The sequence below is a fragment of the Monopterus albus genome, unplaced genomic scaffold, assembly GCF_001952655.1.
Source record: "Monopterus albus unplaced genomic scaffold, M_albus_1.0 scaffold15.1, whole genome shotgun sequence".
Lineage (NCBI taxonomy): Eukaryota > Metazoa > Chordata > Actinopteri > Synbranchiformes > Synbranchidae > Monopterus > Monopterus albus.
In genome coordinates this window covers 715,475-740,076 of record NW_018127895.1, presented here as the reverse complement: position 1 = coordinate 740,076, position 24,602 = coordinate 715,475, and the positions used below count along the sequence as shown (strand labels likewise).

Here is a 24,602-nt window from a genome sequence, read left to right as displayed (position 1 = left end):
TTTGTAATGGACAAAAAAATAAACAAAAAGCACACACACAGAAACAAGCAATGACAATTCTCTTACGTGGCCCACCAGGAAACAAACCTGGCACCCTAAATTAGCCGCTCAGTTTAGACAATCTAATCCCTGTAAGGACAGGTAGGCTTCAAGTACAAACAGGAGAGGGTGTCATCTGCTTCCTTTGCCTGAAACCTGTGCCACATCAGTCCACCAACTGGCCTTGCTGCTTCACTGACCTCTGTCCTCTCTGAATGTGTGGCCTGTGGCTATTATAATCTGATTTGTAAGCCTTTGTATGGCTCTTATGTAACAGCAGGGATGAGCCTGTAGCTTTTTTTTTCTCGAATCCATCCATGTACAGCTCAGTAAGTGGGGGAGGAGGAAGAAGAGTGATGATGATGATGCGGGAGAACCAGCTGGCACTATGTGTGAGCAAAGTGTGCCAGAGTTTGTGAGCACTAGCACGTGTGATGAAGAGACAAAGATGGAGGACGACTAACTGCACATCTGATGGCGAGCTTTTGCTGAGCCACACGATGGGAGTGTGCGGGCGCTGTTCATGACTAATATGAGTGGATCTATTCACTGTAAATTTACGTCAGGACATTGAGTCATTTGTGGGTTACCTTTACACATATAGCACTGGAAAAATAGTTACACTGATCTGTGCGAAAGCAGCTAGTGAAAGAAACCCAGGAGTCCACACCTTCATGGAACTGCAAGTAAAAAAAACCAAAACTTAATCCTTCATCCATTGGAGTAGTCCCTCTACTGTGTTAAAACTGCTTCACCATAAAATTACACTAGTAATGCTAAGTGCTTTCTAGACAATTACACTTTCTGTATTCCTCTGCCAGATCATCTATAATTCCGCCCTGGAACCACAGGATGGTGTGAAAGACGTCGTGTGTGTTCAATACTATTTTAAATCCCTCTTGTAGTCATTTTCAAACCACTGCCTTTGACTCTCACTTGTAAATATCACGTTAACTGAAGTCTATCTCCATCTCCCCTTTTGTTCATCATCTGTCCTTTCTTCCTGTCATTATATATGAATGTACCTAGATAACCTGCTAGCTTCATAGGAAGCTGACATGATCATCCTTAAACTAATCTACAAAGCTGTGATTAGTCAGCTGTTTCAACTCAAACAGATGTAAACAGGCACAGCACTGAACCTGACTGAATCAGTGAAGGTGTGGTGGTTCAAAGGACCAGAACCAGGACTGGAACCTCTTCTTTATAACACACCACAGAGATGCTTCTGGCATTTAAGCAAAAACTAATCCATAAAGTAATAGTACTCAACAGCAAACAGGTACAACTGTGATTTTACTGGGCAGCTTCTGGGTTTGACTATAAGTGAAGCATCACATTACTATATAAAGGCATTTGTGCTTTATGAATCTAGCTTAAAAATAAAGAATATAAAGGCTAAAAAAAAAGCAGGCTTTCATTTATATGAAAAGCTTGGAGGGACTGGGTCCCTGAAATGATCTGGCATCATTATGGAAGCATTTAAAGATAATGAATATTTTAAGAAGATTGAACACACTCATCTTAAAAACATTCAAAAATCTGTATCACGACTGGTTAAAGCAAAGCCTCTCATTCATCACCCATAAAGACGAGAGAGGAACATGACCCTGAAACAATGGTTTTATAAATGGTACTTCATCCATCATACTGAGTGAGTGACGAGATGTGGTTTCTCCGCTCCACACTCACACTAGATGCAAATGAAACCACCCAGCTACACAAACAACGCGCTAGCTTTCTCTGCAATTTCCATTTCAAACACGAGCGTGTTGCTCAGAAGAGATAATGACCGCGCTTTGAAGCCTGTAGAGGCCTTGACTTTTTCCAACACAAGTGAAAAGGGAAGCATGTTATATTTATACAGTAGGTTTATGGTAATATCATTTTAATGTTTACCCAGCAGTGTCATGAGTTAAATCTGCGTGGGTGTAATGATGGTGCTGTCTAGGATAATGAACTGAAGATCAGCACTGATGGCAGTTATTAAAGCTCCGTTTCAGACTGCTGCCTGCAACGTGTGTGGATGTATCTGTAATCAGAACAATTAATCCTAAAGATTATCATCCAGCTGCCCGTCAGAATAAAGTGCTGCACTAGATCCCTGAGTCAGTTTATTAGTTATAAGGAACTAACATTAAACCACTTCAGTTTTAATTAATGCTTATTAGTGATTTTATTTCAATGTGTTCCTTGTCTTGTCAGTTCTGAATAGCATCCAATCTGAACAACAATATTTCTGGAGATGGGTTACTGCTATTACAGAGCAGACAAATGTTCTATATATAAAATATGAGTTTGAAATCTCTCGAAATCACCATGCACTTTGCTCCACATTAGGTTTCTTATGTACAGGGAATCTAGAAAGGACAGATCCTGCGATTCCCTTTAAACTCAAGGTCACATTAGTGACACAGCACTCATTTTTCAATCATTTCAGTGAGGGAGGTTCAGGAAAGAGGCTGCGTTTCCTAGCAGGAAAGCTTCTCACTGCTTTGTGCTCCTGAGGAGCAAATCGATATCACTCATAAACACATACAAACTCACAGAGACTTTGTTTCACCGACAGTAAATCCTGACTTTAAAAAAAAAACTACACAAAATCCACTCAGTATCTGCATACCATCAATCAGTGTAAAAAAAAAAAAGGTCCTCCCAAAAAAAAGATGACCATTAATAACCAATAAAACCCAATGCAAATGTAAAACCAACAGAAACACATGCTGGGTGAGGGATGGAATTATAGGCCTCATTAGCTCTCTTTTAGTCTTGTACCACATAAGCAAAACAAGACTCATCTAACTAAATAAGCTTCACTCAAAAACCACTTCCCAGTGGTTATAACTGCATCTCACAGCCTTCACACCAATATAAGGTTATTTCACTGTTAAAGGCAGTGAGATGTAGTTGAAAGCTCCAGAAAAGCTAGTAAAGTCAATCTTGAGTTAGGATTATTTTGTCAAACTACAGTTCACCAGGTTCAGTGACGAACGTCCAAGCTCAAAGTTGTCATTTCAGTGAGACTCGCATAAATATACACATGTACTTCTCAAGATAAAGTCTGCTTTTACCACATCTCTGTTGTATTAATCTGGTGAGCGTGACACTATAAACACCATGTCTCATACGGGATATACACATGTAGAGCTTTAGGACATAGTTCAGGTGCAGAAGTTTCAGTAACTTTTTACTGTTGGTTTGTGAAAACACAATTTGTCAGTTAATCAAGAAAATAATCAGACTAATCAATAAGGAAAATAACCATAAGTTGCAGCCCTGTTGTGTAGCATGTAAGAAGGTGAACCATAATGTGAAACTACACTGTATGTGCATCACATGCTTGTGTTCATTAGTACATCTGTACATTTGTACAAATTATATTGCATATTTTAGGTTTAACTGTATATAATGTCATAAGAACATTAATGATAAGTTTATTTATATATATTTATTATTTATCTCAATGCACAAAAATGTGTTTTGTTCTTTTGTATATTTTTACAATTCATTCATATGTACTGTAGGTACAGTGGAGTACATATTAGGGGTCCATAACGCATAAAGTAAGATAAACATAATAAATATGTACAGATAAATAATGAAAAAGAAAACAAGCTGGAAAACAGATGATGGATAGAAAAGATGAGTAAGAAACAGTAGGAGCAGAAATATGATAAAGGGACAGTATACCTGCAGAGAAGCTGTGGCTGCACCATTAGGAAGAACAGCAGGCATATACAGACTGTGCCTGGGGCCAGTGAGAGCAGAGATAACGCACTTCATTATAGTCCCTGAAGTCAACACAAGTGTTTCATACACCACCTGACTGGAATCGGACGAACACAGCTTAGGAGCAATGGACCCTCAAAGAAACAAACAGTGATGCACCTTAACCAAAAATCAATCAAGGAGCAAAACAGAGTCCTCACACTCAGAAAATCTGTGGAAGAGTTCAATCATATTGTGCCCATCCCTCCCAAAATAAACAATAATAGGACAGACAAACTTAAAATGTAATGATAACCAGAAAACTGATGCCTGCCGCTGAAACTTTTCAGATGATATAGATTCTAGTCATAATCTACAGATTAAGATAATCATTTTACAGACTTAAGAATAATATATGCTGGCTAAACAGGAAAAGGTTAAATACATAAAGCTTGACAAATAGACAGTAAATTCAAGAATAAAATCCAGTTCTGACTTCAGTATATCAGAGGAAATTCAATAAATATGACCTTATCTATTATTAATGCCTGTAAATCAGTGTAGTAAGTGAGCATCTATTTCAGTCAGTATGTCTCAATATTATTTATAACAACACAAAAACTGCAAAAGCAAAGACCTCATACATAACGGCGTGTTTGTCACAGGACTGTGGATGTTACATTTTCAACTGTTTCTGAGAATTTATTGTTTAATATTTGCTCTCAGGTCTTCTCGTCCATGTGGCCTTAACATAATGACAGGCTGTGGGTGCTGTTTGTCAAGCCTGACAGCAGGAAAATAAGTCTGGGGCATATTTTGCAAGTCTAGAAGATGATGATGAGGAAGGAGATACTTGTTCATAAAAAACACCAGCACTGCTCCAAATACTCATTACTCAACAATAACATTAGGGCAATTACAACATATAAGAGTTTGGTAATAACTATTACTATATATAATGATAAGAGTTCAGAATATTCTGTAATTCGTACCAAAATACCTTATCTGGCTCTTCAAATCATCACATCTTTTTAGTATAAAGCAAAGAGAAATCTTACACGACTTTTAGGCTGTGTAAGTGAAAATTTGCTGTCTTAAAATCCCCTTCATGTCAACTAAAAATGCTAGTCTGCCAACAAAACAGCTAGGATGAGTTATAAAAATCAGTTTGCTCAGCACATGCAGCACGTTTCACAGATTACAGCTGCAGCGCTCTGATTCTGACTCGCACACAGCTCCAATATGATGCAAAGTCACGGTGCTCTGATTAATCTCAGCGTAATCCCTGACAAACCATTCAGTCTCAGTTCTGCAGTCGGTGAGAGGGCAGTGTGTGTGGCTAGGGCGAGTGAGTCATGGTTATATCAAATAACACATTTGTTTTTGTACTCGGGAAGCATGTACAACGTGGTGCATCCAAAAGACTCCTGGACACTCACTTTAGCAGACATAAATTATAATAAAGCATGTACTGCTCATTACTGTGCCTTCATGAGCCAGATTAGGCATTAGACCGAGGACATTATACTACAGCTGCCTGAAATCACATCCTCCTTTTCTCTTCACTTAACTCCACTGCTTCCTCCACTCAGCTCTTCCTGCTCTCTGCAACACTTTATTCTCTCTAACCATCATCTTTTCTCCTGCATTTCTCCTTTCTGTTCTGCATGTTTCCTGCCCAGTTGTCCTCTTTCTGGCATCACCGGCAAAGGAACAAATGTAAAATTTACAATATACTTTACATGTTATGCTGACATTCTATTTACTAGACAATTTTTAGCCATGCGTGTGGTGTGGATTTAGTGATGAGGGTCTGGCACACACTGAAATATCTCTATTGAATAATTGCCATGAAATTTTGTACACACGACCGCGGTACTCCTAGCAGGTATCCCACTGAGTAGCAGTACAATCATCAGGCAAAATTTCAGTCTATTCAACTGTGCAGAAGCCATCACAACATAAAACAACATTCCTTCTACTTTGCAAGAACAAGACTAATACATCTTCAAGACATCTTCTACCGAAAACTACGTCCAGATGCCCTCTTCAAAGCTTTTTCAGCACACTACGACCTAGATGACTGAGAATTTGCACAGACAGCAAGACTACTAGTCTAAAGTCTAGCTAGCAGCAGTGCTTTGAGCTAAATGCTAATGTCAGCCTGCTAGTTTTCCTAGCTTTCATTACAATGAACATCATCTCTTGTAAAGTGGCTATAAATTCTAATTTTATTTCATATTGTTATATTCACACAAATGTTATACTTCTGTCTGAAATCTTGACTGACATGATTGACTTGCGTGACTTGGTTCACGACCTTTAACCTGGGTAAATGCACTACACATGAGAGACAACACCTTGTAGGAGGGCCCTGGGGTTATAAACACATCCGTATCTGTAAATTATGTTGCATTGCCCTTCATTAAATCCTTACCACATCGGCAGCTTTAACAAAAGCCGATAAACCAACATGACAAATGGGTTCTGAGGAGTAGTACCGCAGGCTGCTGGTTATAGGTAAAAAACATGTGACCTGAATGTCCCTGAGGAAGGTGAGAGTGTATGAATATAAAGGTGGTTTCATTTAGTCTTATCAGTGTTCTAGCGCTTTCCATGCATACAAGTAAACCGCTTTACTTTCTACAAAGATGGCAACATACTATCAACACCTTACATTTTGTTGTGTATATTACTGAACTTTATGGAAGTCATCTCAGTGGTCAGTTTGAAAGGGAAAAGGAAAACAAAAGGACCAACCCTAGATTTTCTCCATTATGTCTGATGAGGCAAAACTTTTCCTAATGATCGTTAACAGGTCCAAAGAATTTCCCTTTTCAAGCCCCTTCCAGTGTTTCCTGCAGTGGTGGATGCCCAGAATATATAACAGTCCTGAATAAAACATCAACCATGGCCCGAATACTGATGCTGAGAGAGAGGATTGGGGGGGTGGGGAAGGAATGATAAAGAAAGAAACCACATATAGGATGAACCACAGCTCCCTTTCTATAGACAAGCCGGAAAACCTAAAGCGAGTGTCGCTGTCACCAATGTTGTCATCACTCAGCACATCTTTCTTCTTTGTCATATGTGAAACTGGCTAAACATTGTTCATTCACATTTCTTCTGGATGAAGACAGTTAACGAGTTTACCTCGCCACTGCTGTTATTCAAATTGTGCCGACAGCATCTAATGACAGGACAAGCTAAGAATAGGTCTGGCACAGGCTGTGTCATTAACCTCCAGGACAAAGCTGACGTCAGAACACACAGAACTCCACACTGCATTGCACTGTTTTCAAAAGCGACACCGCTAAACCGTTCATTCAAACTTTCTGCCTTTTTCTTCTACCCTTTTTATTGACCGGTTTTACAATGTATACATATACATGTGTACTATGTATTGGAGTGGAGAGGATCACTGCAGACCCCTCACACCCTGGACACAATCTGTTTGAACTCCTCCCCTCTGGACGGCCTTACAGGTCATAGTGCACCAAGACAACCAGGCACAGGGACAGTTTCTTCCTCCAGGCTGTCACTCTGATAAACACTTAACCAACGACAGTATGACTGGACAATAACCCTCAGTGCAACACGTGTATATATACATTGTACAGATTATACAGACTCGTACAGGTCTCTAGTTTTAAGTACTCTATTTTTATCCCTATTTATTTCATTTCAATGAACATTCCTTTGTTGTCTGCATTGTTTACTGTCTGTTTACACTGCTTATTCTGCATTGTTTACACTGTTTGTTGCTGTCAGTGCTGCTGTTAATACTTCTTATTTTGTTATATTACTCAGCCTTATGCTGGTTTATTGTTTGCACATCGAGAGCCGATGTACCAGAGTCAAATTTCTGATGTGTCCGTCACACCTGGCCAATAAAGCTGATTCTGATTCTGACTGAGCTATTCAGTATGTCAGACTGGACAGCACAAGTGCTGTTTCTGGCCTCACCTTTCCATTGCAGTGTGTACTGTAGTACTAAGAGCAGCCCTGGAGATGCCCAGTCATGTTTATCACATGCTCCAGAGTCCGTAGCTATAAAGCCGTTGCTGTAATGTTCTCTTGAAGATTAATGCAGTGTCAGGGAAATGAAAGAGAACATTTGTAGCTGGTGAAGTGATGGAGGTCCTATTTTACACTCACAGCAGTCAAACATGTGTAACCACTGCCGTAATATATAGCAAAACATGCCAGACAACTAGTGAAAGATTTCCCTGTATAAAAAAAATGTGAAAGGGGCCTTCAGGAGCTGGGATCAAACATCTCTCTGCATCTGTCACAGTGCTGCCAGTGCAGGGAATATGTCTCTTGATTGAGGATTTCAGGAAAAGGGCTCTACTGTTACAAGTAAAAGGATAAAGAGTAAGAAAAAAGCCAGAAGACTTATATGTGTAACTACTTTTTATTGATTATCTTTGTAAAGCGTCTTTTAGTGACTTTAAAATCAATGTATAAATAAAATGTATTCTTCTTATTAGACAATAAAATGTGAAGAGCAATAAAGCTACTGTGTGGGAGGAAATGAATCAAGACAAAAGGGCAGCAGGTATATTGCTGCAGGTACAATACTGCTGGACTCAGTCCAGTGCAGTATCACTTTAGCTGCATTGCTGATCCACACTCTGGAGACACTAGATTATCTGGGACAAGTTCATTCAATTATTGGGAGACTTCAATAATGAACTTCTGTCCCCTGATTCAGGAGCAGATGGAAAGAGGTCTGCTGATGATACTCTCCCCGGTGTCGCTAGGAGTTAAGTCCATAAAGTTTCAGTGCCAGTGCAGGAGGAAATGTGCCACATATGCAGTGAAAAGGTGCAGGAAAGTAAAGATACACAGGTCAGAGTGGTAGACGGGTGAACAGCCAGTTTGACTTTCATGCAGTTTCATGAGTTTGCATCCTGTCAAAGATATACAATTAACATTTTCCTTATAATTATCAGAAACCATGATCTTTCCATAACCACTACCTTGTTTTGGTCCCCTAACTTTGACCAACTGTATTTGCCTTCATCACAATCTTTCCCTTACTTTAACCCTGCAGATGTCATAGAAAGCAAGACTTTATAAAATGGTGTCAGTGAACATAATTTAATATTTTGCTGAATCACCCAATATTGACATTATTGTCTGGCAGATGACTGAGACTCTTCACAGACATCAGCCAGTACTACTTTGGTGCAAAACAAGGTGTTCTTTTCTAGAATTAAAGCTGCATCATGTAACAAAAAATTACACTCTAACAAATTTTACAGCTAAATAATATTTCATTCAACAATATGCTAATATTTTGTGGTTTTAGACAAACGGATTATTTGTCAAAATAATAGACAGAATAACTGATACTTCAAACAATCATTAATTGCTACCAAAGCCATTAAGTTAAAATAATAGTTTGGTGTAATACCAACATCAACTGAAAATTCAGCTTGGTAGAAATTTCTCCCAATTCTAGCAAAGAAATCTCTGCAGATCAACTGTTCACCACTTTCTCTCCTATTCAACTTGGCTCAGTCCCTCGTCGTGCTCCAGCATTCAGCATCTCTTGGCTGAATTCTGCCTCCCTCTCTCCATTACTTCCTGCCTCCTCAAGGGTGCTTCCATCTCCCTCTCCTTCCCCTTTCTTGTGCTCGCTTCTCTCACTTTCCTTGTTCCACACTCTTTTTGTCCTTCTTGCCCCATCTGTTATCTTCCAGCTGGATCTATTCTGCACTGCACTGCAGTAGGCCTAGTGAGGATCCAGGCTGAATGAGTCACCCACTCACAATCTGCTACCCGTAAAACCCTTCAGGCACGAGCCACATCCAAGGACCCCACTGCTGTCCATGAGCTATACGATGCATGTCCACATCCTCAACTGCACACTGTGTACTCTATTCTGAGAAAAGAAATGTTAAACATTTGAAAAAGTCCCCTATGCTTAATTATTTACTTTTAGGTTACAAAATAAGAAGAGCTGGTTTCCAGCTGACAAATCAAAATGCTACACACAGCACAGTACGGGTAAGATGCGCAGTACTGATATTAGCATTCAAAACACACACTGGGAAACTTCCAGGCAAACCAGGCTGCCTACAAAAAAGGAGATTACTGCCCTACTATGTATTCTAAGAAATATACCCTGCACAAATCCGATTATTGCTTTTTACTTCTACCACACCTAAGCTATTGTATATTATCTTGACAGATTTGTTTCCATACAGTTCACAACTGACATGACACTTCATGCTGTCAGGTATATCTGACCCTCAAAGGTGTCTTGGCTGTGTTTTCCAGCTCCCCTTAGTGACATGTGGGCTGAAGAGACCATTTCCAAAAGATACCGAAACCTGGTGTTCACTGGTAATACTGTATCTCTTTTCAGTCTGTGCAGTTTGGAAGGAAGCTTGTTACATAATGTTGACATAAATCTCCTGTCACAATTTAGAGGTGCTGTCATCTACTGCATCTATTTGAATCCATAGTTGAGTGGATTTAATAGCTCGTATAAAAAGCCTCACCACATTAGGGTGTTTACATGCATGAATGCACACGCACAATCAGCTGCAGAGCCCGCTACATATACACCACTTTCTTTATGGGGACAGAGTCATCATGACAGTAAGCATGATCATTTTGGTTTTTTTGTTTTGTTTGTTAACTTTCTAACACCATTGCCTTGCCAGGGCTCCCTGGACAAAGACGTTCTAAACCTCAACAGGATTTTCTCAGATAAAATAAAGATGAAACAAAATAAAAAAATAAAAAAAACGAAGTTGAAGCTGACTTAAGATGTAGTAAAAGAGCAATCGCTCCTTTAAGGTGTGTGGTTTTTACCACAGGGTAATATTTCTTAGATAAAACAAATTGTGTCTGGTTTATCCCCAATTATAATCTATTCCATTGTGTGTGGAGTTATATTACTTTATAACATAGTCCATAGTGAAAATGAGCAAATGGTGTTCTTGGTAAATAATTAAATATATTAAAAAGCAATTTCTTGTGAGGCTGCTGGGTTTTACACTTCAAGCCCTGTGCTTCTCTTCTTTTCAAAATGACCCCCGTTACTAATGCACCAGGCCCCAATGTCATTGGATGAGAGAGAGGGAGAGAGAGAGATGTCTTCTATTAGAGAAAAGTGTGATTGTGGTTGTGTGAAACTAATTACTCAGTGTTGTATGTGAGAAGGTGACAGTGAGCTTGTGCAAGCATGTATATTGTGTTAATCTCATAAAATCACTCCTTGGCATTCTCCTTTTCGTGAACCATTTCTCTCAGCAGTCCACAAACTGTCATGAAGAAACGCTGCAAGCCTCCATGCACAGGACTTTCTCTCTCAAACAAAGCAGATGCTGTAGTCTGAAGTTCTGACAAAGCTGCACTGCTAATTAGCGATTAGTGATGCAATGGGCTATAAGGTCAACGCAGCATTTTAGGATGTAAAGTCTAGTCTGCATATAAATAAGCTATTGTGGCTCCACTTATTTAGGAGTTTGCTTTTAATACTTGAGATGTTAAGTCATCACAGCCAAACCCAAATATGTTCAGTTTACAATAATAAACAAAGAAAAAAAACATTCTCACACTGCAGAAGCCTTCATGCATGTGAAGAATTTCTTTTGATATTTTGCTTAAATAAATCAATGACCATAATAGGTGACGTGTTAATTCTTGCAGCTCTACTTTTACTCATATTGCCCCTCCAAGCTGCACTTTGTCAACAGCAGCAATGGGAAAAGAGCCAGTGATTGTACTGCATTTCTTCTGTAAAGTAAATGGCATCGATGCAGATATTCATTCCTGCAAAGTACTATCTGGTTCCTTTAATTCCCTGGTCTCAACTCTTAAGCTCCTGACCTCCTGTCCTTGTTTTGAGGTGGGGGTCTTACTAAAGCATGTCTGGGCACTGGGTGTGTCTGTAATATTTATGCAAGTAGCCAGATTGGTGGATTACTGCCTATGTGAATCTGGGTCTGGATTATAGGGGTATGTAATCCAGAGCATCTGAGGGGGGGCTCTGCCACTGAGAGTCATGGTGTGTGTTGAGAGATGGTGAGTGTAATGTTGAGAAACAAATGGCAGGAGACTACAGAAACAGCAAGCGCTGAGCCTATAGCTGAGTCGCACTGAGAATAAAATTGTATAATGAAATGCAAAAATCTACAAATTCAGATGTGTACACTGAATATTTACATACTCAACCACAGCTCTTTTGCATACACACACTGACAGCCACACTACTACTACTGTACAGACATAAATGCTGATATGTAGGACACCCCCACCTTGCACACGGACACATTTGAGGCTATAGAGGAATATCTGCAAGGAGAGAGAGGGCTCTGATAGTCTAATGGGTGACAAAAGGCTCATCACAGAATTAATACAACCTGTACAGTTGGCTAATGCCCCATGTGGGCTGCTGTCTACTTCCAATCTAATTAAATGAGCTCCTGATTAAAGCTGAGAAGTGTGTTAACAGCAGAACACAGGTGTTGCCATTTACTTCTGTTTTTATTTAATCCATCAACATGATGCAACTCCTAGCTATGCTTTACCGTTTTATTTCAGCTTTACAAGAGCGGATCTATGCAATGTTCTGTGAATATGAAACCAGAACATCACAGCATTCATGTGTCTGGGGTCAACCATTAACGTAAACCTTTCGAATATTACTGTGACTAACACTAATATAAATGACTAATGCCAGCATAAATTAACTTAAAAGACAATACTAGACTCCATTTTATCACCAGCTGTTAATTGTGTTAATGACTGCCTGTCCTCTCAATTTGCCACGCCATTGTCAGTCATTCAGGTCAAACATACAATTAAGAGAATTTAATATCCATAGGCATCAACCTTCAACAGACATGCCATTATTAGTGTCACAGTTAGGTCATTATTCTGCTGTATCTGACAATTTCTTGTAAAGATGAAGGAATGATTCAAAGTGGGAGCTATAACTATGGCCAATTTAGAGAGTGGGTGAACTGGAGAACAAACAGGAAGAGTGGTGCATGTGAGTCAGCCAGGCCCTGGATGTTCTGCTGTGTAGGGTCTGAAGCTGATTGACGGTGTCCCTGTGATTCACCCCTAAAAACGGACAGCCTCCCTCTGAGCTCTCAGCTAACACCAGAATTAAAAGTCACTCCAAAGCCTTGGAGTTAGTGGTGAGCTGCAGGGACAGATCCGTCCATGCCTTTGACCATCTAGGTCCCATTTAAGAACAGTGACGACCCATAGTCACGGATGGGCTCAAAAGTTAATGGTGGCGCTCAGTCTGAGCTCTGGGGAATAAAATAACCAAGATACTCAAATGGATTGGATGGGTGTGAAGCCAGAGCCTCTAACTAACCTTGAACAAAATATTCCACTGGGATCACATCTAATAACACAAGATAATTCTGCATCAGATGAGGAAGACGTAATTAAATTAACCACCGCTATCCCGCAATAGGCGTTAATTCGTTTAGAGGGCGCCGAGATCATGGCGTGCTCCTGCTGGAAGGAGCGGGTTTCCGCCAAGGCGAACTTGGCGGTTGCATAACATCGTGCGCGTCGGAGTTGGCTAAAAGATAGACTGGTTTAAACAGCCTTTCATTTAGGGCTAAAACTTGCGCATTACAAGTATGTGCGACTTCCATTAGCCGCAGCTCCGACAGATCTCTGTGCGGAATGTCATCTGAAGGGTACTGAGAGGAACTGACGTCCCAGACATCACTATCATCACGTTACCCTGCAATCTCTCTCCCATATGGTCACACAGAAACACAACACCAAATAGCTCAATATCATGTTCCTTTCCGTCATGCATCAAATAACCATAGATATTTCAAACTAAGGCTGCAGAGTAAAGCACGAATAATAAATTATTCTATTGGTGTAACGCTGCACCACGCCAGTTCTTTTCGGTGGAGTACATTTCAGCAACGTGTGATTGATTTACAAGTAAAAGATGAAGCGCATCCGCAGCGGACTACATCTAGGTGCAGCATGACGAGTTGGGAGTAAAGGGGAATCTTTACTATCCAAACGCCACTCCACTGCTCTCCAACACCGCGTCCTCTTACCTGAGTGGCTTTGTGAAACTGCTTCTTCAGCCCCGCTACAGACATGGCTACTACACAATGGTCCTAGCTGGGATTATGAACTGATGCTGTAGGTCTAGAAAATCTCGGTCCTAATTCTATCTGGTGATGATCTCGTAGCCGTGCTAACCCTTGTCTACGCTGTTCCTCACCAGAGGAATCTCCTGTGAGGAAGGGGCTGACTAAACAGTAAAGCCCTGATCACGCCATTGGTTGTCAAACCCACATGTCTAAAACGGCGCAGACATGGACGCGACCGCCTCCTCACTACGGCTGGACTCGTACCCTTAAAGGAAGATGAAGCGTGTCTAACCTAAGATTGATCAGCAGGAGAACGAAAATCTGTGGAAACCACGAAATAAATGAGGTAAAATCAGTTTCCATTAAATTACACTTTAACACTGATATCAAGTTTAGGCGATAGAGAATAAAGTAAAACATTCCTTCATTACCCAACTTAATGATGATGGCTCTAGAGGGCTTGCACACTGGTCCCCTAATGGGATCTATTCTATACATTTCTATTAAATAGAAATTTAAAAAACACACCGAAAAACACTAAAGTACCAAAGGACTTGAAGTCAAAATGAGACTCGGTGATCTCTAAACAGCGCAGTGGCTCCAGCACCATGGACAGCGCCTCCAGAACCATGGACAGCGTCTAGTGATGTGGCGAGGTAAAAGTGGGATTTACACCATTGAAAAGACCAAACAATTGTTTATTGTAAAAATGAATGTGCAATGAAAATGTCATTTACTGACAGAAGGTCACGGCAGTGCAGCAAATTTCATCTGGTATCTCACGTCGCGAAAATCAACAAGACATCACAAGACTTATTTTAATGGCTTAAGCAGTTACATTAATGTCTAGGCTATTTAATTTTCTAGATTCGTGTCGAGGCTAAAAGTTTATTCTTGACTCTGAAACCAGCAGGGGATATTACAGTCTCACCACGCGGTTCACTTGTGATGCAGCTGTAGGTGCAGTTCCTGGGCACTTTAAGAACAGAAACCATCAGGCTGTGTTGGTGTGTACTTTAAAATCACGCTGTTTGTTCATGCTATTAACATCTATCATCACTTGTGTTCTTTTTAAATGATCCGTGACAAGCAAAAGACAACTTTCCACACTGTCAACAGTTAAGCCACTAACTAAAGTGTCTAACTACCCCAAACACACGTGGGAACTGGCTGCCATACATCAAATCATAGACTTTTCCTACAGTGTCATCAATCAATAAAAATGTTGCAAGTTAGAACCTACTGGGGTGTAATTGTTCTCCGTAATGGCACCAAAAGTTTTTGTGCTATATGGGATATGATGACCCGCTTTGTGTTCAAGGAAGTTAAAATAAGTGTTTGGGGACACTCCCTTATAGACAACATTAGGATTGTAGGCTTAATGTGGGGATTAGCTCTTCACATACACTCACTGTAACACCTGGCGACGCATAAAAGGGAACTTCTATTTACTGTGCAGCAAGAAATTAGCACCTTTCTGCTTTTAACTGCAGCTTTATCATCACATCCCTCTCAGATCCTCCGACCCAAACTCAAACCGATCATCACGATATTCCCAGGCTGAGACGATTAAATGTCTGCACCAAACTGCAAGATGTGATATGAGCTATAGCCCTGAGCAAAAGCTAAGAAGTCACCTGCACACATTTATTATTATTATTATTATTTATGAGCTGAGGCCAGCCCCTCATGCCGGATGGCTGGTCGATTTTGGATGGAGTACTCGAGCTGACAGCCAGGGACGCATATGGCCACACTTACAGCCCTGGAACAAGACACACTGATGATTAGAAATAGAATAGAAATTCCTAAATGTGGCCATATAGCACCTGCCCCATTGAAGTGCCAAATAAAACGAACAGGTATTTACGTGTAGTTAATAAACTCAGAAGAGTCTATTACACATAGAACCTTTATGGTATAGAGTTGTAAAACATTATGTTATTGTTGTACTTCTCCTTTTCAAATATAAAACTCTTTAAACACAGCTTATTTCTTTTGATCCTGCGAAGTAACATAATCGCTAGCAAACACAAGACAATAAACTGCCGCAGTTGAAGTGCGTGGTAATATGTACATTTGCGTGGTGGGCGGTGTACCGTACTTCTCACCAATGGACCGCAAACCGAGCGCAAGATACGCAAAAGCGCACGTATGAAATCCATCATCAAAACAACTACTGAAGATGTCCCTGAAGAGATGACGTGCCACTACACTACACTGCATGTTAACTTTCACGCCAGGTGCCGACTTCACACAGTGGATGTGTAGCTTATATGATATGAACTGTTAAATAATCATGCACATCTCCATTATTATCACCAAGGTTTGACTACTGCCTCATCCGCTCGGTTTTCATATTTTTAGGTGTCTAATTCACTTCTCTTGTGATGAAAAGATTCCTCCACAGCAGGTTAATTGAATGTAGAGCAACTTAAAATGGCGTGAAACAATTGGTATCTTAGTGGCGCCATCTTATGGCGCATTTCCGAACACCAAATTACTGAAACAACTAGAAAATTATGCTTTATAATAATGACCAAAGAAAAGCCCTGAAAACGTGGGCAAGGAATCATCACGAGATACAAAATTTAAAGTCAAATAAATAAATAAATCTGAGGTCTATGCAATGCATTATTTTGTGCAAGAGGATAAAGTATCAACTTTTCTATCTTCTGCAGGTCCGTTCATAATCTCCATACTGGCCAATAAGTTATTTTTGGGGGCAACTGTGGTTCAGTGGGTAGAGCAGTCGTCTCCCAACTGGTTGGAGGTTCGAATCACGGTGCCTGTGGTCCACATGGCGAAGTGTCCTTGGGCAAGACACTGAACCCCCAAGTTACCCCCAATGGTTAGAGCCATCGGTTGAGTTGTCGCCGCAGATGGCTGCCTCGGTTCTGTACCGGAAACAAATTCCTTGTGTGTAACATTCTTGGCCAAATAAAGGTGATAAAAAAATAAAAAGACAGTCTGGCGAATGTATAATGACGAACTATGAGGCTATGCTACCACCTAGTGGTAGCAAATGATACGGCAATGATAAACATGAAACTGCCTTGCAACACATACAGTATGACTACAGTAAACTGCATTAATCTCTCAGATAACATTAGTTCCACTGTAAGTAAAACAGCATACAAAAAGGGAATATCAGATACACCGTAGAAGAACCTCAAATGGCATTCATTGCTTTAACGTAAGTGGCTGTTACTGGCCAACAGAGAAAGTGCAAATGATATCAAACCAGGTGACAGTAACCTGAACAGTTCTTGGCTCAGGTTCTTTGGCTCCCTGGCCTGCCACCCACCCCATTTAAAAAAAATGTATATGGGTATACTACATTACCTGATATTCATTAAAAACTGATTGTGGCTGTGACCTCTGCACAACACTGGTATGTACAGTAAAGCAGGTCAGGCCAACAACGTCCAGAGGTTTCAACACCTGAACATAGAATAAATCTCATCCACCCTTGCCAAGGCAGAACATGTGATTACCTTAGTGACTTCTGGCAGAAACATTTGCAAAGCTTCCTCCACTACAGGGAAGGCCCAGCCTCCCCTTCTGTCTAAGGATTTATCAGAAGCCTCTTTCAAGCCAATCACAAGTCCTGAGTTCCAACTCTCACCTATAATCATGAGCTCTGTGTAGTGACAGCAAGAATGAGATCAGAGGTAAAAGTGGCCTTTGCAGGGTACCCGAAATCTCCATTAAGAATAAGGTGAGTTCAGAAGGAGCTTGGAGTAGAACTGCTGCTCCTTTGAACAGAAAGAAGCCAGTTAAGGTGGTTCAGGTTTCTGATCAAAAATCCTTTTGGTGGTAGTTCTCTTTGCTTGTTCAGTAGGGAGAAGAACCCAGTGCAAACCCAGAACACCTGGCCTAGGTGTGCCTTGGGTTTCTTAATTTACTTTAAATTTTACCTTAATTTTACCCTGGTTGTTTTGTTATGGACAGTGGTCTACTCTAAAGCTCAGGAGCACTCACAAGCTGGATGTGTAAAACACATGTGAATAACATTTCCTTACTCCCACTATTTGCCTTTAAGGCATCAACCCACAAAAAAATAACTGACTTCACATTTTTATATTAATTTGTAAAACATTACCAAATGTTTTCACAGCGAACAGAGCCCTGAACTTGCAGGCTGCAGTTGTACTTTAGTAGCATGTGTGAGCAGATGTAGATGGAAAGGACTATGTGCTGTGACAGCGAACTAGGGGTCATTTGTCACACATATGCCAGTTGCGTCACTGGAGACAAACGACTAACACACACCACGGTCATGTGTTTGTGTGTGTTTTGTAAGGGCTACCAATCCCCATGCCACCCCACTCCACTCAAACATGCTAATGTACCTGTGCTCAGCTTTAATTGGTCCCAGTGATGCTCACTCTGCTCCACCTGTGTTCATGGGAAGCCTCCAGTCAGTCCTGCAGTCAGGCTCCTGCAACTGTGTGCAGTGGTAACATTATGCAAACAAACACTTCTTTGTTGTTCGGCACCTCTTGCACCAACCTGCCACTGTGGAAGAAAGGGAGAAAGAAACTAAAGGGAAAAGGAGAAATGAATGAGAGATGGGGGAGTGGGGGTGCTTGAATTCATTAGTGTGATTACCTGAGGTGTGCTACTTTACAGGGGGTAACCTGCCAGCCTGCTTCATAGCCTCCAAACTGCAGCCAGTCCACTAATGAGTGCTTGGAAAAGTTAGTCAAGGTGGAGAGGTGCTTTGAGGAGATGTACACCCTAGGATAAGTGTTATTATATTTGCTAGATCAGACAACAAAGGATCACTGCCCATCTTAAAACAGCTAGGACCAATAATGACTGATACTATTTTGTCCTTTTTTTAAATTGTGAATGCACATAACAAAATGTTAAGTTTGTCAACTCACAAACTTTGAGTGTAAGCACCAAAAAAAAAAAAAAAAAAAATTCTGCTTTAACCTAGGCTTATTTGAAAAGCTTGAAATCTGACAATATAGTGCATCCAAGTATGACAGTTTGACTGATCTGCAATATTAAGAGTCACATTTTCTACACCATTTGAGACAACAGACTAGATTAGTCATAAGGACACCAAAGGGTTCAGACAGTCGCATTCAAAGAGTTGTGTCTCTTGGAGATAATGTCAAGGACTGCAGTTTCCCACCTACGCTGTAAGAAGTGGTAGATTAGAGACGAGAACAGCCCCGCTCTCATTCTCCTTTTCAGTCTTTTTTCTCCCCAGGAGCTCAGGCCATGGCTTTAGAGAGACAACTGCCATGAGCAAGGCTTAGGACAGTCCGTGGGGACAGAGAAAATGAGTGTCAAAGAACAAGAAAAGTACAGGAGGGCTTGGTTACAATGGACAAGACAAAGAGTGGATAGTGATAAATAGATATATTATATATAGATATATAGATCCTGTAACGTTCCTCTTCATCTCACCCTACTCCTCTACTTTATCACACAGCATCAAAACATGGCTTTAGTCCCCTGAGTGGCTGGTCTTTTTATCTGCTCCCTAGCTTCCCACGGTGGGCAGCATCCACCCATAATCTGCTGCTGTTTCATGTCTGCAGCGCTGTAGAGGAGGATAAGGGACTTGTTCAAGTGAAGATCAATGAAGCTGTATACATAGCATATGTGCAGTGTGAATTGTTTTTGTTTTGTTTTTTTGCCTTAAGGTGGCACCTGGTCTTAAAAAAACATTACTCATAGATGAATTGAGGGGATATGTCTGAGACATTAAAGTTTTAACAATAATTTTCATTTGGCTTTTAAAAATTTTCACACTACAGTCAGGGTAAATACAGATGTGGTGAGACTGCTGTCATACACAACTGTAAACAGTATCCACCTTTTATTACTGAACTGTCTCTCTGTGGATCAAACATGGAGGATAGACACAATGGAAACTGTAAACATGTTACATTATACATTTGTCAAAAGCACATTTGGCTGCATGTCACAGGTAGCTTGTTATTTAAGACAGTGCCAAGTGTATGTGTGTGTGTGTGAAATCAAAGCAGACTGGTGTATTGGCAGCAAAAGCTGGGGTGTGAATCTGTGTCAGTGAAGTAAGGAAAATCACCCAGAGGCTGTCTTTGATTCACGCCACAGCTGGCTGACGAGATCTGCAAAGACTAATTGTGCATCAGTTGGAGGCTGCAGAAATTCTCATTTTGCGCTTTGACTGTTCTTTGTACTGTGGGCTACTCGCCTTTCCACCCAAGTGGCACACACTCGTACCAGACTTGGGGAACTTAAAAGTACAACACAGAAGCTTTGAGACACACAAAAAAAAACACACAAACACAAATCATCGATCGACCCTGAAGTCAACCCTTGACCCTGACCACCTCTACCCCTCCAGGAACAATCTCCTGCAGGAATCTGTGGAAAGAAAAATACAACCAAGTTGGATTTAAAAAGAAGCTGGAGTGAGAGAAAGAGATAAAGGCAGAGGAAACAAATGACACTGAGCTGATTGTGCTGGAATGAATAAAAGGAGAAGGGAGGAAAACTTAGCATTGGAACTGCTGATTAAAGTAATTCCCACAGGAAACCTCTCTTAATGAGAGCTGTACAAGAAAAGAAGAGTGGAGGATGAGAAAGAGAAGAGGGGTGCTGCAGCCATTCCTTCACAGAAAAAGAAAGAGACGAATCATACACGGCAGAGCCGGAGATGTGCGTGTGGCTGTTTGAAGGGTGTTTTCAAGATCATTTTAACGTTTTCTCTGAGGGAGCATCAGAGGCAAGGCCAGGTTAATTAAACCCAAGGGAATACCAGCTAAAGGGGGCCGCATTTGAATATGTCACTGAAATGGCATTAGTGTGTCGGCCGAGGCCGGGTGGCGGATCTCGGAAAGGAAACCGTTGACTATGCATTATACGCTATAAGAAAGAGAGACAGATAGCATCGGGTGGGGGCTGTGAGATCATTTGTGTGGCATCAGTGCTTTGCTCTTTTATACCCACTCCGCCACCAGATTTCACTGAGTTATTAATGTTTGACAATAGCTGCACTACGCTGGAGGACAGTGACTAGAAAAAGACTGCAGGAATTTATATGGGACAAATATTGACAATAGCTGGCTCCTGGGTACTGGAGGAGAAAAGATGCAAACTATGTTAATGAATGGTAATTAACCACTGGGGTTTGTCTCTCCTGGATCCCAGCTAAATTGGTCCCTGAGTTGCAGCAAGAGACAGTCCTGGCCTAATCCTTTATTATAAAAAGATAAAGGAAAATGACATCATTAGCATATGTTTGAGAAGGGAGGAGGGATTAAAAAGTGGAATTATTTCTTTTTAATTCCTGAACGCAGGACTCTTCACACCATTGATAATTATACATAATAAAAAGAATGGAGCAAAGAGGTAAAAAAGACAATTTAAGAAAAAGGTAAAAGAGAGGATTTGAAAGGAGAAATGTATGGTCTCTTGTGTAGGATACCAGCTCAAGGACAGAGGAGACCAGGATCATGGTTTAATATTCAAAATGAATAATAAGACAGAGAGGAAGATGGAAACATAAAAGAAATTGGAAGTAGCTAACCACTCCCCTAACACACCCCTGTGCTGTGTGTATGCTCATGTGGGCCCTTCTTAATGATGTCAACAGCAGGGGTCACTTGTTACAGACCGGAACCATGCCAACAGTCAGCTGTCAATCACTAGAGAGGTGTGAGAACCCTGCTGTTCACCGGATCATCCTCAGTCACCACCATACACGACTGACAGCCCTGTGAACTGCTGGAACGGAGAAAATATGAGAGTGTTCAGACAAAGAACGAAACCATGAAATTCAATTCAACAATAAATGGAGTCTTTAAAAAAAAAAAAAAAGTAGACAAAAGCAAGTAAAACCTGTTTTTATTTAAGAAGAGATTTTTGGAAGAAACTCATCTATAGTTTACACAATTGCCTTATAAGTTATTAACTGAACAAAACTTATTTTAAGCATCCTGTTATTTTCCTTCAGAAATACTTCGAACAATGAATAGAGTTCCTGAGAGCAGTGTAGTATCAGATCTCATAAACAAATCTAACGCCTTACAGTGAATTTTCTGCTCTGCGATATACTTTCTCAATGTGCCGACTTAGCATTGCTAGGTCAAGTCCCTGCATCCTAAGGTCCCAGAGGTGCCAAATAAATTGGGAAGAAAGTAAAAAAAAAAAAAACATTTTCAAAAACCTAACTTAAACATTAGTGTAAGCATCTGTATTATCGCCCCAGGTCTGTGTTAAGAGTAGGGGAGACTGGCTGCACTATAAATTAGCTTGGTGCTAAAGGGCCCTGTCTGATAGACGTAGTGCACTCAGCGCTAACACAGATGTCGAGGGCTCATTTAGAAAAGCTGGGCTGCTGTGTTGCGCCAGTGGCCCAGAGTGAGTCGACAGCGCTTTTCTCACAAACATTGGTTCTGCTGCCCCGGCTAAGCCTGGCTCAGTCCAGCTCCCACTGAGTACGAACTGGGGAGCGAGAGAAGAAGGGAGGGAGAAAAAGAAGAGGATGACAGTTTTCCCAGCCTCAGCCCAGGGAGTCAGGCTTTTTCGCTGACTGGTGTTGCGAGCGTGGCCAGCTCTTCTGTCAGCACTTTCCTCTCCTTCATCTTCACGCGCACTGCTTCTATTAGCTGGCCAGCAGAGGGGATCTGCAGGGGAGGGGAAGGATAGAAAAAGGGTGTGGGGGCGGTGGTAGAAGAGGTTAGAGAAAATGAGAAAAACACCACTTAAAAAAAAAAAAAAAGTCAGATTTCTGACACCTGGCAGGTTTTCAGAAAGCCTATTGTCTGTTTTTTGAAACAAGAGAACTTCAGATGGGCCCCGAGGTCTTGTGAAAACTTTTGAGGGACCGTCAATATAAAGTGTTTTGACAAAACAAAACTGACTGCAGAGAAGAAGTTTTAATACCTCAGTCCAGACTGCTTTTTCTAAGCCTCCATTCACAGTTAGTGATGATATAACATCCATTACCTAAAATTATACATTAAAACATTCACATGCCCATGTACAATTGAAAAGTTGATGTTTGCTGTCCCTTTCTCCTGTCCCGACAGTGGAGATGCCTTTCAAAATGTAAATCAAGTACAAGAGAAGATGCACAAAATCCAGTTACTGTTTCTGTCTTTCTATTGCTGATCACCAAAGAAACTTTATGCAGACGCAAAAAAGAGAAACAGTTGTAGCTTTGGAAAATACCAACTTGATTTTGTTAACTCAGACTGCTGTAGACTCGTCATAGGCATTATTTTAGGCCCGCATCCGAAGACCAAGTAAGAAACTCCATTTTCAAATCTTGTGGCAATGAAATAACAGATAAAAAGTGACTTCTGAATGTAAGGACATTTGCTCAGTGCAACATTTCAGCCAATCATGTGTCTTGATGAGCCAGCTCTGAAGGTGGAGCTTGGCCCCACTCTGCCCTGGTTGAAAGCAGGGCCGACTGAACCCGAGTCAGCACAATTACCCCCCGCTGCCAGAAAAGGATGGAGGCCAACTCGTGCCCATCCAGCTCTGCACAATAAAAGCAGGCTGAACTGCACTGATGGAAAAATGTCATTACTTGCTAACATGACTGCGGTGTAATCTCTTCATAGCCTTTATGGACAGGAGGAATATTTACAGCATATTTACCTAAAACTAAACTATTTAAATGTACATATGGGCATGTTAGTAGTGTTTCAAAACATACCTAAACTAGAACTACTGCTTCACAGTTTTATGACTCCACAAACCAGTCAAAATTCACAGGAATGGGAAAGACGTGAGGTCACCGACCTTGACCTTCGACCACCAAAACTTAATCAGTTCATCCTTGAGTCCAAGTGGACACTTGTGCCAAATTTGAAGAAATTCCTTCAAGGTGTTTCTTACATATCACATTCACAAGAATGGGCCGTACGGACAACCCGAAAACATAACGCCTCCAGCCACAGCTGTCGCTGGCATGGAGGCATAAAGATGTAAACCTATTCTGTAAGTACAGGAAAATGGCAGCTATTGCCTTGTTTTGGTGGGGATGAAGACACACTACACTTTCCCTAGAAGCTTAAGTTGATCACTTTTCAGCAGACATGCCTCAGGACATAATTAAAACAGTGTAGGCATCACTGGGGAGACTTACAGCATTGTTCTATTTTTACTGGACTGTATGTTTGGAAGCTAAGAGGATAAGAATGTCATTTTAATCATACTGGATTACAAAGCCTCAGTATAAAGGAACTTTCTATGTGGTTGTGTAATTGTTGTCACAAAAACACTGGAAAGGTTCAAAATGGTGGGGGGTGGGGGGTGGCAGGTCCCTCCTCAAACTTCTGTCTAATTTTGTTTTTCCTCTGAATCAACCCAAGGATTTCATGGTCATTAGGGTGCCTGATCAAAGGCGGATATTCATATTGTATCACTCATAAATATTCACTTCAAGTTATGTACCTACTACATGCACCTTTTTTGAGTGAGGGAAACAAATTCATTCCCTGAGAAATTTTCAGCTGCATGAGATGAGAAGTGGAGTGGTCGGGCTGAAAATAATGACTTCAATATCATAAAACCTTTCATTTTGTACATCTTAAAAGCAAATGTTCCAGCATAAGCAATTGTACCATACACAAAGAAACAGACTGGGACACAGAAACCACGGTCTTATCAATTTCCAATACATCTGGAGAGTGAGAACCTCTGAAACCCACATCAACAAACAAAAAACACACAGTTCCTCTGCCCCTTGACTCCTCTCCTCTTCATTAAAGGTAACAGGAGCTG

At 40.9% G+C, this 24,602-nt stretch overlaps 2 protein-coding genes across 12 annotated transcripts in view; both read right to left on the bottom strand.

The window, feature by feature from the left end:
- Window positions 1-14,046, bottom strand: part of sh3gl2a (SH3 domain containing GRB2 like 2a, endophilin A1) — a 27,706-nt gene extending 13,660 nt beyond the window's left edge. For 9 of the 10 annotated variants that reach the window (XM_020591805.1, XM_020591808.1, XM_020591802.1 and 6 more), the window contains exon 1: window positions 13,815-14,045. In XM_020591805.1, the coding sequence (XP_020447461.1) occupies window positions 13,815-13,859 (45 nt within the window). In that variant the 5' untranslated portion in view covers window positions 13,860-14,045. Of the gene's footprint in view, window positions 1-13,814 lie in introns of all 10 variants that reach the window. The other variant, XM_020591804.1, reaches the window with a different exon arrangement.
- A 7,663-nt stretch (window positions 14,047-21,709) lies between these two features.
- The window catches only part of cntln (centlein, centrosomal protein), an 83,317-nt gene continuing 80,424 nt past the window's right edge, over window positions 21,710-24,602 (bottom strand). For both annotated transcript variants that reach the window (XM_020591846.1, XM_020591844.1), the window contains exon 27: window positions 21,710-22,492. In XM_020591846.1, coding sequence (XP_020447502.1) covers window positions 22,382-22,492 — 111 coding nt within the window. In that variant the 3' untranslated portion in view covers window positions 21,710-22,381. The remainder of the gene's footprint in view (window positions 22,493-24,602) is intronic.